The following is a 14,655-nucleotide window of genomic DNA, read 5'->3' on the forward strand; positions in this document are numbered from 1 at the left end:
TTAAAATATCTGTGAAACAAGTTATAATTTATTTTTGAGAAATTGTTTCCATTCATATGACAAGACATAACATGGGGTCATGCCAAACTTGGAGAATTTGTGAGAGTCACATGTATCAGCGTCTGCATGGCCAGACCGCCCCACACCTCCCTTAAAAAAAACCTCTGCCCTCTTCACGTGGTTAGTGCTCTCTCTGTATGTTAGAACACATGCATTTAGCTTCACTAATTACTCACAGATGGTTGGTGCATCCACCCACCTATACATGGAAAGGATTGGCTAAAAAAACATGGCGGTTTCTTAGGTCAGATGTTTCATAACTTTATGGCTTTCTAGGGAGGGACAAAGCAGACTCCTGCTGGCTTGGGCATTCCTTTGTAGGGTACAACAATGTTGAGAAAATCCTAAGAAGCCTTCCCTGATTGGTCAAGATCCATCCAGTTAAAAAGAAGGGGAGACACTCATACTGTATAGTATTCAGTTGTCTTTTATTTCAACTATATGATGATGTAGTTGTGTGTCAAAATCATTATGTAATATAAGTACTATGGAAAATAATCTATGTGTTTTCTCATGGCACACTAGCAGATCAACAACAGCTCAAGTGACGGCTGGACGGCCTTCCACTGTGGTAAACAGATTCAATGACAGATGCTCCCTCACTGCCTCATGATCATGTGCAAAGGTGTCTATAAATTTAGCAGCATCAGAACCATTCACTTCAAAACCAGTCAGAGGCAACCAGGGACTAACAACTGATGGGACATAACACTTTTAATATTGGATATCTTTCCTCCTATTAGGATAACTATACTCTGGTAGGTCAAAACATCTTCATAACTCAGCTTATAGAGGAAATGCTTCAAAGCTGACTTTAACACCTATTTATTTCAAGATACTAATCCCATACCACATTATGGAAAAATAATGTGGATGTTTTATTTGTAGGAAGTGTTGCTATACTGGCTTGGGCTATACAAATTAAGTTTCTGGCTGAAGGTGCAGCACCGCTACTTTCTAAAAATACAAATTCTTGAGAAAAAAGTTGTTGTTTTTTTTTTTTCTTTTGAGAAACTAATGACTTCAGCATTTATAATCTATAGTATAGGATGTCTCTGTCCAGTTTGCACAAGATGTAAAATAATCTGTCTGATGTCATTAACACAGGGGCCGCTCTAAACTTCTGGAAACGCAAACGAGCAAAAATACTTCTATTGATACAAAAACTGAGAAGCAGTGATGGTTGGAAAAGAGCTCGTGCCAACTGCAACAATCAAGTTCTTTGGTGCAGGAACTGCGGCCTGCATAGCAGACCTGATCACCTTTCCCCTTGACACAGCCAAAGTCAGACTGCAGGTTAGAAACACATGGTCTCAGTTTCTTTATGTTTAATAATCCTGATATGCTAAGATAAAATGTTGTACTTTAGGTCCAGGGAGAGAATGTGAAAATAGAAGGGGCCAATGCGACAAAGTATCGGGGAGTATTTGGCACCATAGCCACTATGGTCCGCACCGAGGGGCCCAGGAGTCTGTACAATGGACTGGTGGCAGGTCTACAAAGGCAGATGAGCTTTGCTTCAGTCCGAATCGGCCTTTACGACTCCATGAAGCAGTTCTACACTCGAGGAACAGACAGTGAGTTGTTAGGCCACTGATTTATGAACATGTTTTCCTCACTCTAAGTAATACTGTGCTTGTGAAGGTGCAGGGATTGTGACCAGGCTCATGGCGGGCTGCACCACAGGGGCCATGGCTGTAGCATTTGCTCAACCCACTGATGTGGTGAAAGTACGCTTCCAGGCGGAGGTCCGAATGGGAGACTGTGAGAGAAGATACAACAGCACAATAGATGCTTATAAGACCATCGCTCGAGATGAGGGCATCAGAGGACTTTGGAAAGGTAATGCAGTCATATTTCTCTATTAAAACTGGCATTTATATAATAAATACATAATAATGATCATAATATAACAATGGTAATCATGCATTTTCAGGGTGCATGCCAAATATCACTCGTAATGCCATAGTGAACTGTGCAGAACTGGTGACCTATGACATGATCAAAGAGCTTATTCTGAAGTACGACCTCATGACAGGTACACACAAGTTCTCCAAGTCCACATCTCAGATATGCTGATTTTACAATAAAATCCTGAATAATGGTGTTTCTCAATAGATAACCTGCCATGCCACTTCACTGCCGCCTTTGGAGCGGGCTTTTGCACCACAGTGGTGGCCTCTCCTGTGGACGTGGTGAAGACACGCTTCATGAACTCAGCCACTGGCCAGTACAGCAGTGCCATCAACTGTGCATTCATCATGTTAAAGAATGAAGGACCCAAGGCTTTCTACAAAGGGTAAGGATGTGCCTGTATATCTACTGTATATCACTTACAATGTTATAACCCCAGCTTTTCTGACTAGGTTCATGCCATCTTTCCTCCGATTGGGTTCCTGGAATATTGTGATGTTTGTTTCTTATGAACAAATCAAAAGAGGGATGACCAGAGCGCAGCAATACTGGGAGTCACCCTTCTGACACCCAGAAACCTGGTTTTAGGAATGAAACAGAACACCCTCCAGTGGCCCCTGGGGCCCAAAGTGAACAGTGGTGAAAAAAGGGTACGGGACATCCAGTCTACAAGAGATACCAGCAAAAGCCCCCAGCAGAGCAGTGACTAAATCAAGGAAAAAAGGACAAGCTGTGACAGTAGCACTAAGAACAAAGACATAAACTCTGGGTGCCAAATGGAAGAAGCATTAAGGGACTTTTCAGGAAATCTGAGCTCTTAAATGATCATTCAGGTTTGAAAATTTAGTGATTCCAGTAACTGTTATGCACAAAGTAAACCAGCAGGCTGGTTACTGTAGCGATCTGTTTACATGTAGTGTGTTGTATTTAAACTTGTATATGTGTATGTATTGTTTGTATCTTTCTTTCTTTCTGGGCATGTTTACTCAACAATGTAAATATGTTGTTTATAAGCGATTGTTGCTGGTCAATAAACACAAAACAAAAATATGTGTTTTTTTAATGATATAAGATACAAATATGGATTATCAGAAGCTACTTACTTTTTACCTTTTATTTGAGCTAGAGCTAGAGCCTGCAAAGAGTTATCAAACAGAGAGATAAACAGCTGTCTAGACAAACACCAGAGCTTCACAATCACTTTGTTCCAGCGTCGAAGAAGAGCCTACTACAGAACATTAACTTAAATAGGAACCCCACCTAATATAGCCTAATTAAATCAAGAATCACCCTTGAATTAACAAAAAGGTGATTTGATGTTTCAACTTGTCCTACCAGTACTGCTTGTGATGTCAGAGCTATTATCTCCCTAATACTGGAAAAATCTGAGTTTTTTTTCCTGAATCATATCAAGCTGTTGCACACACATTTAAAAGTAGTGCTTTCTAGGAATCATAATAGTCTATAGTGCTTGTATCATGTTATCTGTTAACAGTGAACTGGATAACTTTCTTCTTTCTCGACTTGGGCATACGGAGCTAATTTTGTGGGCGTACATAGTGTTCCCTGTCTATTCAGTATGACTCAGCATGCTTTTAGTGCACTGTTCTCTCAGTAAACAAGAACGCCATAATCAGCAAATAGGTGTGAAGTTCCCCATGTTATAGAAATGTATTCTTTAATTTGAATTTAAATGATTATTATTAAATTTAAATTGTTTTAAGCCTGTTCAGCATTGTTATTTTGGTCAGGCTCCCTCATCTGAAACAGAAAAATAGATTTGACTGAATTAAAAAATATATATATTTGATTTAAACTGGATATAAGAGTTAAAAACCTACAGGCCAAAGGTGTTTGTGTGCCCATGGGGGGTTGTGAGGCAGTCTGTGCAGCAGGAAGCTTGTTTATAGAGGGGCAGGGCCTAAGAGGAACATCTGCTATGCAGTGACGTCACCACCCTTTACAAACACTATTTAAAGAAGCCTCTGCCTTTGTTTGGCCATTGTATCCCAGCATTCATAGGCTCAGGTTACTCTAAGCCAAAGCATCTCCTTTTATCAGTATCACCTCTGTGGAAACTCAGGCAGTTACATTTTTGTACTAAATAAGGTAAGTGTTTTTTTAACATTCACACTCCTTCATTTGCTGTCTTAACATTTATGTGTGTATCTCACATTTGTCTTATATTCTCAGATTTTTGGAGTATGAACTTAAGCTACAATCATTTTACAACGGTTTCTATGGAAAACAAAATAACCCAATTTATAGCTGGGACAAAATTTAGTCAGAGAGATGCCTTTAGAGAAGCCTGATTGTAAGCATTTGTCCAAACTTTAAAGGTAAGTGTGTAAATTGTGATTAAATACTGTATACCATTTAAAATAATCCTTTATTTAATATTTTCAGATTTGCAACAAGTCCCTCTGTCTTTTGTCCCAATAAACACTTCTTGTTCAAATCTTCAAAACGTTTGGAAAAATGGTGGGATTTAAGCCTGCAGATGTGCCTCCAACAGCAGCTGTAAAGTTTGTCGGTGCAGGAACTGCAGCCTGCATCGCTGACCTGCTCACATTTCCATTGGACACAGCCAAAGTGCGGCTACAGGTGAATACTTGGTCAATGTCTGCTTTTCAGTTGCCTTAGTTGTTGCTGGCTGTTCCCATCTAATCTTAATCGGTTTAAATGTCATGTGAGAGTAGTGTGACCGGCATGCAGAAGTAGTCAAAGTACTGCATTCCAAATACATGAAATATTACTTCAATATAAGTAAAAGTATCTCAATAGTGTTGTGAATGATAACTTTGCGGCCTTAAAAAAATAAAGAAATAAAATAAATATCATAGGTTACTTCTAAAGACAAGATACAAGATGGTGTGCGTTTCCCTCCACAAAAGTAAGTACTTTGAGTCTGTAGTGGAGATTATAGTAGTATTTCAGATTTAGTTGAGTGAAAGTAATAAGTGCTTAACAACAATACAACTCAAGTAAATTACAGATCCTCAAAAACTGCCTGTACTCAAGTCAGTAATTTGCTGAAAGTTACTGATCACTTCTGCTGGCATGTGTTCTTCACCTCAGATCCAGGGAGAGGCAGGAAAAGCAGCTGCTTTTAAGACCACTGCTGTCAAGTACCGTGGAGTGCTTGGGACCATAACCACGATGGTCCGCACCGAGGGCCCCAGGAGCCTGTACAGCGGGCTGGTGGCAGGGCTGCAGAGGCAGATGAGTTTTGCTTCCGTTCGGATTGGCCTGTATGACAGTGTCAAACAGTTCTACACTAAAGGCTCAGAGCGTGAGTGCTAGCCTTGCCTGTGACCGTTCACAGAGCTGGTGTCTGCTCAACTGTAACTCATCTGTCTCTTGTGTTTCAGATGCGGGCATTGGCAGTCGTCTCATGGCAGGATGCACCACTGGAGCTCTGGCGGTTGCTGTTGCCCAGCCCACTGATGTAGTCAAAGTGCGTTTTCAGGCCCAGGTCAGGTCTTCTGGTAATGTGAAGCGCTACTGCAGCACCCTCAATGCCTATAGCACCATTGCCAAAGAGGAGGGCATTTCTGGGCTGTGGAAAGGTAGTTACTGAAATATGTTTATCCTACAGCTAAATATTCAACTCAAGGCAATTTTATACAGTATTCTATACATTGTGCAGGTACAGCCCCAAACATCGCACGAAATGCAATTGTCAACTGCTCAGAACTGGTGACCTACGACTTTATCAAAGATTTACTCCTTAACTCTACTCCAATGACTGGTAACAGAGTGTCATAAGTGAAGACTTTAATAGTTTATACATTTAAATAATAAATCTGTTTTTGTTTTTGTTCACAGACACTCTGCCTTGTCACTTTGTCTCAGCCTTTGGAGCGGGCCTCGTCACAACAGTCATTGCGTCTCCGGTGGATGTGGTCAAAACAAGATACATGAACTCTGCCCTGGGCCAGTACGGCAGTGTGCTGAACTGTGCTGTCACCATGATGTCCAAAGAGGGTCCCCAGGCCTTTTACAAAGGGTGAGCACAGCTCAGACTGACCTATAATAACCAATGAACATGTGATTGAAGGATATTTGCTTTTCTTCTTTCAGGTTTATGCCATCTTTCCTGCGTCTGGGCTCATGGAACATTGTAATGTTTGTGACATATGAGCAGCTGAAACGAGCAATGATGACAGTGAATTTGAACTCCAAACCTCTGTGACCAAATGATCTTGAGCAAATGTTACAAAATCAGCAATTTATTTTAAGTATAGATATAAAAGTTCAAATTAAACAATTTCAGTGTCTTAACATAACATTTTGTACATTGTTGTTTTAATAATGCAGTGCCTGTTTGATCAGAAGTTTACTTTCAGCAGAAAGTTTCTCAGGGAAATGAATATCAAATGTAAAGATGAGGTCTCCTTTTTGTGAAGGGTCGTCTGGCAGCGGCATTCCCTCTTTGGGCACCACTTTTTTGTACAATGGGCTGATGTTATGGAAAAATAATGTTATAGGCTATAGAACTAGTTTGGGCAATTATACTGATAAAATTGGTACTTACTGCACAATTTCATTGAAGGGAATGTTGATGAGTCTGCCATCGAGAGTCTCTACTTCTACTGAGAAACCAGTCAGAGCCTTTGTACAAAACATTAAAATGTCAGCACATTTACACAGTAATGGAAAGATCAGTTTTTCTTCTTAAATTCTTCTTACCATCTCCAGTGACACTTGTGCGTGGTAAATCAAATCATTGTCAATTCTCTCAAACACTGGATGAGGCTTCTGTTGCACAATGAACACTATGTCTGCTGCAATGTTGTTAGGGCCCTAAAGACATATACCGTAAAACAAAATACTTGGTTAAAATGTATATGCCACAATAGGGATGCAGATGTGCTGAAATAACAAGCTATTCTTCTGAAAAAAGTAGTACTAAATACACAATTTCTAATGGCGATTGGTGCCATCTACTGGTTGCAAATAAGCTGTTAAGCAGCAAAAAAAAAAATTTTTTTATGTAGACAAGACATATCTGTGTAGTCATCCAGGTCTGATCCATAGCAAAAGGAGAAGTTTAAATCTGTCAATTGGACAAATTGTTGTAAGTGTGAAGCCGTTTCACTGCTCATCCAAGCCACTTCTTCAGTTCTGGTCAGAATGCTGGTGCCATAAGAAAAGTAATGTAGTCTACTCCATTTAGTGTAGTGAAGAGTGCAGTGAGTGCTACATTGGAGAAACTAAACAGCTACATCATAAAAGGATGTACCAACACTGGTGTAAGAGTTCCTCTGGACCCCAGTCCACCATACATCTGCATGTCAAAGCCACTAACCACTCCTTTGAAGATAGTGAAGTTCAGATCTTAGTCAGAGAAAAGAAATGGTTTGAGAGAGGAGTTAAAGAAGCTATTTTTGTTAGGAAAGAGAATCATTCCTTAAACAGGAATGGGGGCCTGAGACATAACCTCTCCCCCACCTATAACTCTGTCCTCAGACCCAGAACAAAAAGAACAATAGCAGGGTCGTTAAAGGTTGAATAGGGTAGTTTTAGCTGAAACTAGAGACAAAAGATGTTTACAGTTCCAGTGTGGTGGAGGGGGTAACTGAAGAACTGAAGAAGTGGCTTGGATGAGCAGCGAAATGTCTTTACTCTTACAATGATTTGTCCAGTTGACAGATTTAAACTTTGTCTTTTGCTATAGACAAGACATACTATAAAACAGTGGTTTAAAATGGACTCAGGAGAGTGAGTGACTAAAATTTCAAGATAACTAAAATTATGTGAATCCTGACCTGATCCCCCTCCTCAGGAAACGTTATTCTTGTGCCCTCTTTCCATCCAGGCTTCACTGTTACAGTCAAAATCTTGTCTCTGATGCTGGACGTGCAGCCATCAATATTCATGACCTACAATGGAACACAGTCATATACAGGTAGAGTCTAGGATCTGGAAAGAATTATGTTTTTGATCAGTATTTACTTTGCGGGATATTTTAATTTTTTTAGTGCATCCATGGTAAAGGTCATCTAAGGACAAATATAGGTATCGTTCAATGGGATCATCCTTAATCTTATTCTCCCCAGGAGTCAGGCCACCAAACTGAAGAGGAAAATCGCTTATGTAGAAATCTGAAAATACAAATATAACCATGTTTGAATAACTTATTAGTTAAAGATCTTTAGATGATCATGTTAATTACCTGAAAATGGATTGTCACTCCCAAAAAACTCTTTAAATGTTTTCTCTGGATTGTCGTGATAGGCGTATTTTGTAGACCAAGCACCATCTTTACTAAATTCAATAGGAATGCCACCCTTTAAACCATCCTCCCCAAATTTGTCATAGGTGGCCTTTTTATGAACTGTTTAAAAAAGAACAGGGATATTTACATCTATTTAATATGAGTATTATAGAGATGCATTACTATGTTCAGATTAGCACTCAGCTCAGATGTGACCTGTGAATCAGCCTGGGACATCACCTGCTTGTCTCATAGAGTTAGATGAGCTTAAAGCCATACTGTGGAACAGGCTTATTTGAGAGTCAGACAAAGGAGCATCATCTCCATGGAAACAAACAGGTGGTGGACGCTCCATCAGTAAATGTGCAGAGTGAAGTGCTCCTTTAGTGAAACTCGTGTAGTGCATCATAAACTCATCCCACACCAAACTCACGGTCACTTAAAACATCCAAGGCTTCTCCCAGCTGTCGAAACTTCTCATAGCTTCCTGGCTCTTTGTTACTGGCTGGATGAAACTTCCGTGCAAGGCGTCGATATCTAAATATATTATTGAATTTGAGATTTATTCAATAAAATGTTGAAACAAACTTAACTTACGCCTTTTTAATATCTGCATCCGTCGCGTTTCGGTTTATTTCTAGAATCTCGTAGTAGTCTTGTCCCATTATCGACAAAAATTGAATTGGTTAACACAAATAAAATGTGATTATAGGAGCGATAGATTTTAGAGGACTTGTAAAATCCTGTAATGGACAAAAAGTTTGCCTCGGTGTCGGTTTCCTTGACAACAGATCTTCTCGCGAGACTTCCAAGGCGTACTACAGCACTCAACCAGAAGATGTCACTGTTGATGCCGTGACTGTACATATGTGTACATAGTGCTGTCATAGTTGAGAAATAGTGTTTAGTCGTTCTTCATAATATTACTTATACTATTCAGTGAAAACAGGGGCATGTGCAGTTTGTTAACATGAATTTAGTTCTTTTTGATTCATGAACCTGTCCCAGAACCAATAGAGAAACTTGACTCATGCCTGAAAATATGTTATCTGAAAAATATAAAAGACGTATGTAGCAGTGTGAAGTGTATTTTATGCTTTTATTTAAAACAATTCATGACAGAGACAAAGATTACAATGCAATACAAATTCTCTTCCAAATATTCACACACAAATTGCACTGTTATCATTATGATCAATCAGCCAGTTAGCAGTGTTTTGGTAAGGGTAGTCCAATGTAGACGCATATTAAATTGGCAGGAACTGTTCCAAATGTGGACAGATTAACGGTCATAAAGGGTACATGAAATGGGTAGAAATAAATATTGCAAGTAATAATGGATTAAATACACAAAAATAATGGTTACTAACAAAAATCAATAACAAAAGTAAAAACAAGCAAAAAGAAAGTGTTCTTAAACATCATCCCAAACAAGACTATAAACCCAAAGCAAAGAAATCATCTATGTTGACACTTCAAAAAGGCATTTGTTTAAAACTATTATGTATATTTCAGGATTTATGAATGTGGCTCATGTAGACAATGAGCTGAATCTCTTCAAACACTAGGACCAAATAATCATTTTAAACCTATAATAGCAGTTGTGTGTCATAAAATCATGAACAATCTATGAAAAAAAAACACCCAAAAAACAAAGTAGAAAATGGAAGCCAAGGTAAAATTAACCATCACTCTGTCAGTGGATGGGAGCAGGACACGGATGACATGAGATTTAGTGGTGACAGCTTTGTCCTTGTGGTCATTGCCATTCATGCTGACACCAAATCAGGGGAATTTAATGTTTCTCATTTCAAAGGCTGCTTTTTGGTGAAATGTGGGAATGATCTGAAACTATGGATGCTGTTGCATAACAAGTTTGTAAACACTGAAAACTTAAGTCCAGTAAGCTTAAGGTTGTAATCTTTTCCATATCCACAAATAGCTTTGGTGACAGTATTACAGATGAGTGCCAGTTAACTTTAAAAATGATATGAAAATAACATTTCCTGATGTTTCCTCATTTCTTTGGAAACCTCCATACACCAATAACATTCCTTTATCTTCACCAGACCAAGCATCACCTATGATTATAGTTTCTCTTTTCCAGTGCAAATATTCAATTTATAAGTGACATGTGACTTTCAGAGACTTGTTGAGAGATTTAACTTGCACAACAGCATAACTGATGTAGTGTTCATGTACTGGAGAGAGGGTTTATGATAGATATATTTACTGTACAACAAATGAGTGTTGGTTTAACAGAGCTCTAGTGTGTAAGTACATTAGCACGCACAGCTTCCTTCACTATTGGGCTGTTCTGGAGGCTTCTCCAGTTTTATGTCGATCACTGAGAGGGGTAGAGTCAAGGAAAGACATTTTGTACAATAAAATATTAAATAAGCATGTTAAATAAGCACATTTACAAACAAAGTCTTTATCAAGTCATAAAGAATCAAATTTCTTTATAAAGGATACTGTCCTCCCTACTTTTGTCCTGTGTGGCATCCATGCCAGGAAGTGCAGCAGCCACACGACGGAAAAGCTGTGCAAATTGAGACATCGGTTATTAAAGCATCACACAATAACAAACAAAATCTTTATTTAGGCTGATGGAAAGTCACTCAAAAGCTCACACAAAATAGGACATCCAGCCAGCAATTCAACATGTCTAAAATTGATCAGTATTCATAAAAAATGTAATATGATGTAGCCTTGCTGCTGATGAGGTTGTAGCCTTTGAATGATTATGTCTTCAAATTAAATTTTGAATGGGAAATGTTTTATCAACCCACACCACTAAAGAAGCAACAAATAAATGACTGCATGCAGACGTCACAGCAACAAACTTGTTACTGATCTAAAAGAACATTTACAAACCCTTACCCACCTCTAGGCCTGATGTGAAAACTGTTGGATAATTATAATCAAATCTAAACTTACAGGGTGGGAGAGAGCTTAAAAAACACATCCACGCATCACTAATGAAAGTGCAGACATGCGTGTGTGAAATAGAAGCCACCAGAAGAACATGAGCTACACAGACATAGAATAAGGCTCTACCTGTTTGACATTGTAGCCTGTCTTTGCACTTGTCTCAATAAACAGAACATTCATCTCTTTTGCTCTCTGCTCTCCCTCCTCTGTGGTTATCTGTCTGCGATGGGCCAGCCACAACCACACACAAAACCACACACATACAACCACCAAGACAACAGAGGAAGAGAAATATCGATTGTGATTAACTTGAAATATAAAAACAAGCCATGCCCCTTCCTGCTGCTACTGCCATCTTTGCTGTATACCAACAGCAACCACTTAAGACTTGAGAGATTTTCTGCACTATTAACATATAAAATAAATATAGTGAATTCAATATAGTAAGTGGTAATGTTTGGATAGTGAGCCTAGATAGCAGCATGTACAGGTCGAGAGCACGACTCACATTTCTTACCTGTTTTACATTGTAGCCTGCTTTGGCACTAGTCTCAATAAACATAACATTTAGTTCTTTGGCTTTCCGCTCACCCTCTTCAATAGATACTTGCCTGTAGTAGATAAATGGGATTAGGAGTTGCAAGGGACAAACACACTCATAACAAATCAACTCAATAAAACTAGAAAGGAGTGTTGACATCCGCATTGAGCAGTGCTTGGGGGCTCTGATCTAAGTCTGCCCCAGAGAAAAGCTGAGGAGCCCTGCATCAATAGTCCAACAGTTAAAAATCAATTACTTCATTTGTATGCAGTCAAAGTACATGGTCCACCACCAGCACAGATGCAGTGGGCAAAGAACAGATTACCTTTTGTCTGCAAGATCCGTCTTGTTTCCAACCAACATAATGATGACGTCACCTCCTCTCTCTGTCCGAACGTCGTCAATCCACTTTGTTGTTTGCTGGAAGGAGTTGACATCTGGCGCAGAGGGAGGGGACAGGAAACATGAGAAAATACCTTTACAACTGGTCAACTACTACAAGGATCTACACAATAAGGCAGATTTGTATACTTTCAACTTTGTTATCATATTTAAAACACAGAAAAGATTGAAGATGAATATATATGACTTGTTATGCCATGTTCCTAACCCCATTTGTCTTGTTATTAACTACATTAAAATATACTTACTTGTGATGTCATAAACAACAACAGCTGCAGCAGAGTCTCGAATGTAACTTGGGATGAGACTGCGAAAGCGCTCCTGGCCCGCTGTGTCCCACAACTGCAACCTTATCTGTGAGGCGGGAAGGAGATGGGAGGAAGAACAGAAAAATAAAACAAAATAAAACAAAATAAAAAGATGACAAAAAGTACAAAATAACAATAGAAAGGAGAGAAATCAGGTAAAAAACAATGAGCAAATTATAAGTATATGATGGAGAATAGAGCAAAGAGGAGTTGAACAGAGCACAGACAAGGCAGAGTGAAGTGCATGCAGGTAGTGAAGGACCACCAGAAAGAACAAGCTGTCTGGGCCTGGGGGAAGAATAAAAAGAATCACCCTTCACTTGTCACAACCCTCCGCTCCTGATCAAGTAAAGCGTCCCAGGTCATTTGAGAAGATGAGAACAGACATGACGGAGAAGTGAAGGAGGGGAAGGAAGAAGAGGAAGAAAATCGGTGTTGAGGGAAAAAACAAACAGCAAAAGGGACGGTGCTCTACAGGCCACACCATTTCACTCACTTCGTGCGCTGTGCTTGTGATCAAACTAAAAGAGTTTTTAATTAGATTGGAACAGGCAATCTTCAGGGAACAGCATCAAGAATATAATGAAGCAGACTACGTCACATTACAGTATGCCACACCTGAACATTAGATTAGTATAGCAGTCTAGACAAGAGACGAGAATGTGGCCAAGTAAGCTGGATAACTAAATAGGACTTACTGTTCGGTCTTCAAGATACATGGTTTTTGACAGGAAGTCTATTCCTATTGTGGCCTGTATAAAAGACATTTAAAAAGATTAGACCTTTACAAATACACATAGTTGTAAAAATGTCGCACTACAGTTACAATAACGATGGCATGAAGTTTCTTACTTGATAGGTGTTGTCAAAGCTGTCATACATAAACCGGGTGATAAGGGAAGTTTTCCCCACTGTGTAAGAGAACAGAAAGAAACTCTTAAAAGAATATGGAATTTTGAAATACAATATAGCCCAGAACAATAAAAATATTTAAGTTGTCGTCCTAATTTGTTTTCAGGCAAATTACACTGGACATGGGGTGGTGATGACCTAGCAGACCCCTTATACGTAATTTGAAAATCCTTCAACCCACACCAGCTCATTTTTTCCACAATAAAACACATGAGACAAAAACTACAGGTTTAATTGAACAATAATTACTTCCTCAATACACTTGCCGATGTCGATGAATTTGTTTAAGGCAATAGTCAACAGATCGGTTGTCCGTGCTGCTGAGCCGGGCTGATCATTTGGATGCATCACGTTCCAGTAACACCCTCTGTCTGATCTGACGTGGAGTTAAATCTCAGCGCTGCGTTTGTGGACTTTAGCCGAGATTGACAACTCCAGGCCACATACAATCTGACGTTACAGTGTGTCCCTTTGAATTAATCTTGATAATCATTTTAGGAATATGTAGTAAAAACAAAATGCAGCTGCGATCGATACGATTATAAACTTAAATGCGTTTCTATATGTTATGTTTGCATCTCAAGTTAAGGGAGTACTACTGGCTGCCACCGCCCATAAAGGACATACAGATGTACCAATAAGAAACATATACAGAAATTATTCGTATTTTAGCAACCTTAACATAACATACATTACAACACCCACAATCTAAAAAACTGTGGTTTTGCAACACTTCACTGTATCAAGTTTAAAATTACGCAGCTAATGTTAGCAGCTAACCAGCTAAACACCCACATCTAACACTTAAAAACATTCCAAGTGATGCAGATAACGGTCGCCTGTATTACATTCACACTTACCACTCTGCTCTCCAAGAAACACTAGTTTGAATTTTCTTAAAGGATTCCCGAAGTCTCCGGCCGTAGACATGGCTGTAATCAAACAAGCTCCAACGATACTTTTCGAGTAGCTAGCCAATAACGCTAGCTCACCAGCTGCTGTCAGATGTCAAAGGTTGACGGTTCAGGTTAGCCGCCCCCTAAGCGGGTGTCCGAAAGGTGGTCCTATTTGTAGAATGTCTGTTTAATGCTTTCTTTTACTTTGGGACACCAGACTAGCACAGATCGGTTAGCATGACTCTGACACATTAGCCTTAGCTCTTCCTCGCGGCACTAAAGTTGGCAATGTTTGCCACGTACCCCAAAACTCAAAGGGCGCCACCTGCTGGATACACATTTCACACACGGAACAACACCGCTGCAGTTTGAAGACAAATAAATATTCATGCTGCTAGATCAACATCACGGATTTAAAGATCACGACCAGTAAGACATAACAAAAAGAACGAAAAACATCCAACAAAA

The 14,655-nt window shown here is 39.3% G+C and overlaps 4 protein-coding genes across 6 annotated transcripts; 2 read left to right on the forward strand and 2 right to left on the reverse strand.

Moving 5' to 3' along the window:
- Positions 1-751: 751 nt before the first annotated feature.
- LOC117381687 (mitochondrial uncoupling protein 2-like) lies at positions 752-3,025 on the forward strand. Its single transcript, XM_033978685.2, has 7 exons — positions 752-818; positions 1,168-1,356; positions 1,430-1,637; positions 1,705-1,902; positions 1,997-2,098; positions 2,179-2,359; positions 2,427-3,025. Exons 2-7 carry the CDS (start codon positions 1,240-1,242, stop codon positions 2,539-2,541), a joined length of 921 nt encoding a protein of 306 aa, XP_033834576.1. The 5' UTR covers positions 752-818; positions 1,168-1,239; the 3' UTR covers positions 2,542-3,025.
- Positions 3,026-3,983: 958 nt separating this feature from the next.
- LOC117381686 (mitochondrial uncoupling protein 2-like) lies at positions 3,984-6,636 on the forward strand. The gene is made up of 8 exons (XM_033978682.2): positions 3,984-4,083; positions 4,168-4,313; positions 4,381-4,578; positions 5,053-5,266; positions 5,346-5,543; positions 5,624-5,725; positions 5,803-5,983; positions 6,058-6,636. Exons 3-8 carry the CDS (start codon positions 4,453-4,455, stop codon positions 6,167-6,169), a joined length of 933 nt encoding a protein of 310 aa, XP_033834573.1. The 5' UTR covers positions 3,984-4,083; positions 4,168-4,313; positions 4,381-4,452; the 3' UTR covers positions 6,170-6,636.
- On the reverse strand, positions 6,283-8,870 carry dnajb13 (DnaJ heat shock protein family (Hsp40) member B13). 2 transcript variants are annotated; one of them, XM_033978681.2, is made up of 8 exons: positions 8,792-8,870; positions 8,628-8,731; positions 8,153-8,314; positions 7,933-8,081; positions 7,746-7,859; positions 6,667-6,780; positions 6,512-6,588; positions 6,283-6,436 (listed from the first exon to the last, which is right to left on the reverse strand). In XM_033978681.2, the coding sequence occupies exons 1-8, from the start codon at positions 8,857-8,859 to the stop codon at positions 6,283-6,285; spliced, it is 942 nt and encodes a 313-aa protein (XP_033834572.1). In that variant the 5' UTR covers positions 8,860-8,870. The 2 variants fall into 2 exon arrangements, with proteins under 2 accessions (XP_033834572.1, XP_055082474.1); XM_055226499.1 differs by lacking the exons at positions 8,628-8,731; positions 8,792-8,870 and adding an exon at positions 8,435-8,486.
- A 396-nt stretch (positions 8,871-9,266) lies between these two features.
- rab6a (RAB6A, member RAS oncogene family) lies at positions 9,267-14,477 on the reverse strand. Of its 2 annotated transcripts, none has more exons than XM_033978691.2 (8): positions 14,152-14,477; positions 13,232-13,290; positions 13,078-13,131; positions 12,320-12,425; positions 11,995-12,106; positions 11,646-11,739; positions 10,670-10,736; positions 9,267-10,541 (listed from the first exon to the last, which is right to left on the reverse strand). In XM_033978691.2, exons 1-8 carry the CDS (start codon positions 14,219-14,221, stop codon positions 10,477-10,479), a joined length of 627 nt encoding a protein of 208 aa, XP_033834582.1. In that variant the 5' UTR covers positions 14,222-14,477; the 3' UTR covers positions 9,267-10,476. The 2 variants fall into 2 exon arrangements, with proteins under 2 accessions (XP_033834582.1, XP_033834583.1); XM_033978692.2 differs by lacking the exon at positions 11,646-11,739 and adding an exon at positions 11,255-11,348 and having other exon boundaries at positions 14,152-14,458.
- Positions 14,478-14,655: the final 178 nt, after the last annotated feature.

Source organism: Periophthalmus magnuspinnatus, chromosome 14, assembly GCF_009829125.3.
Source record: "Periophthalmus magnuspinnatus isolate fPerMag1 chromosome 14, fPerMag1.2.pri, whole genome shotgun sequence".
NCBI classification, from domain to species: domain Eukaryota; kingdom Metazoa; phylum Chordata; class Actinopteri; order Gobiiformes; family Gobiidae; genus Periophthalmus; species Periophthalmus magnuspinnatus.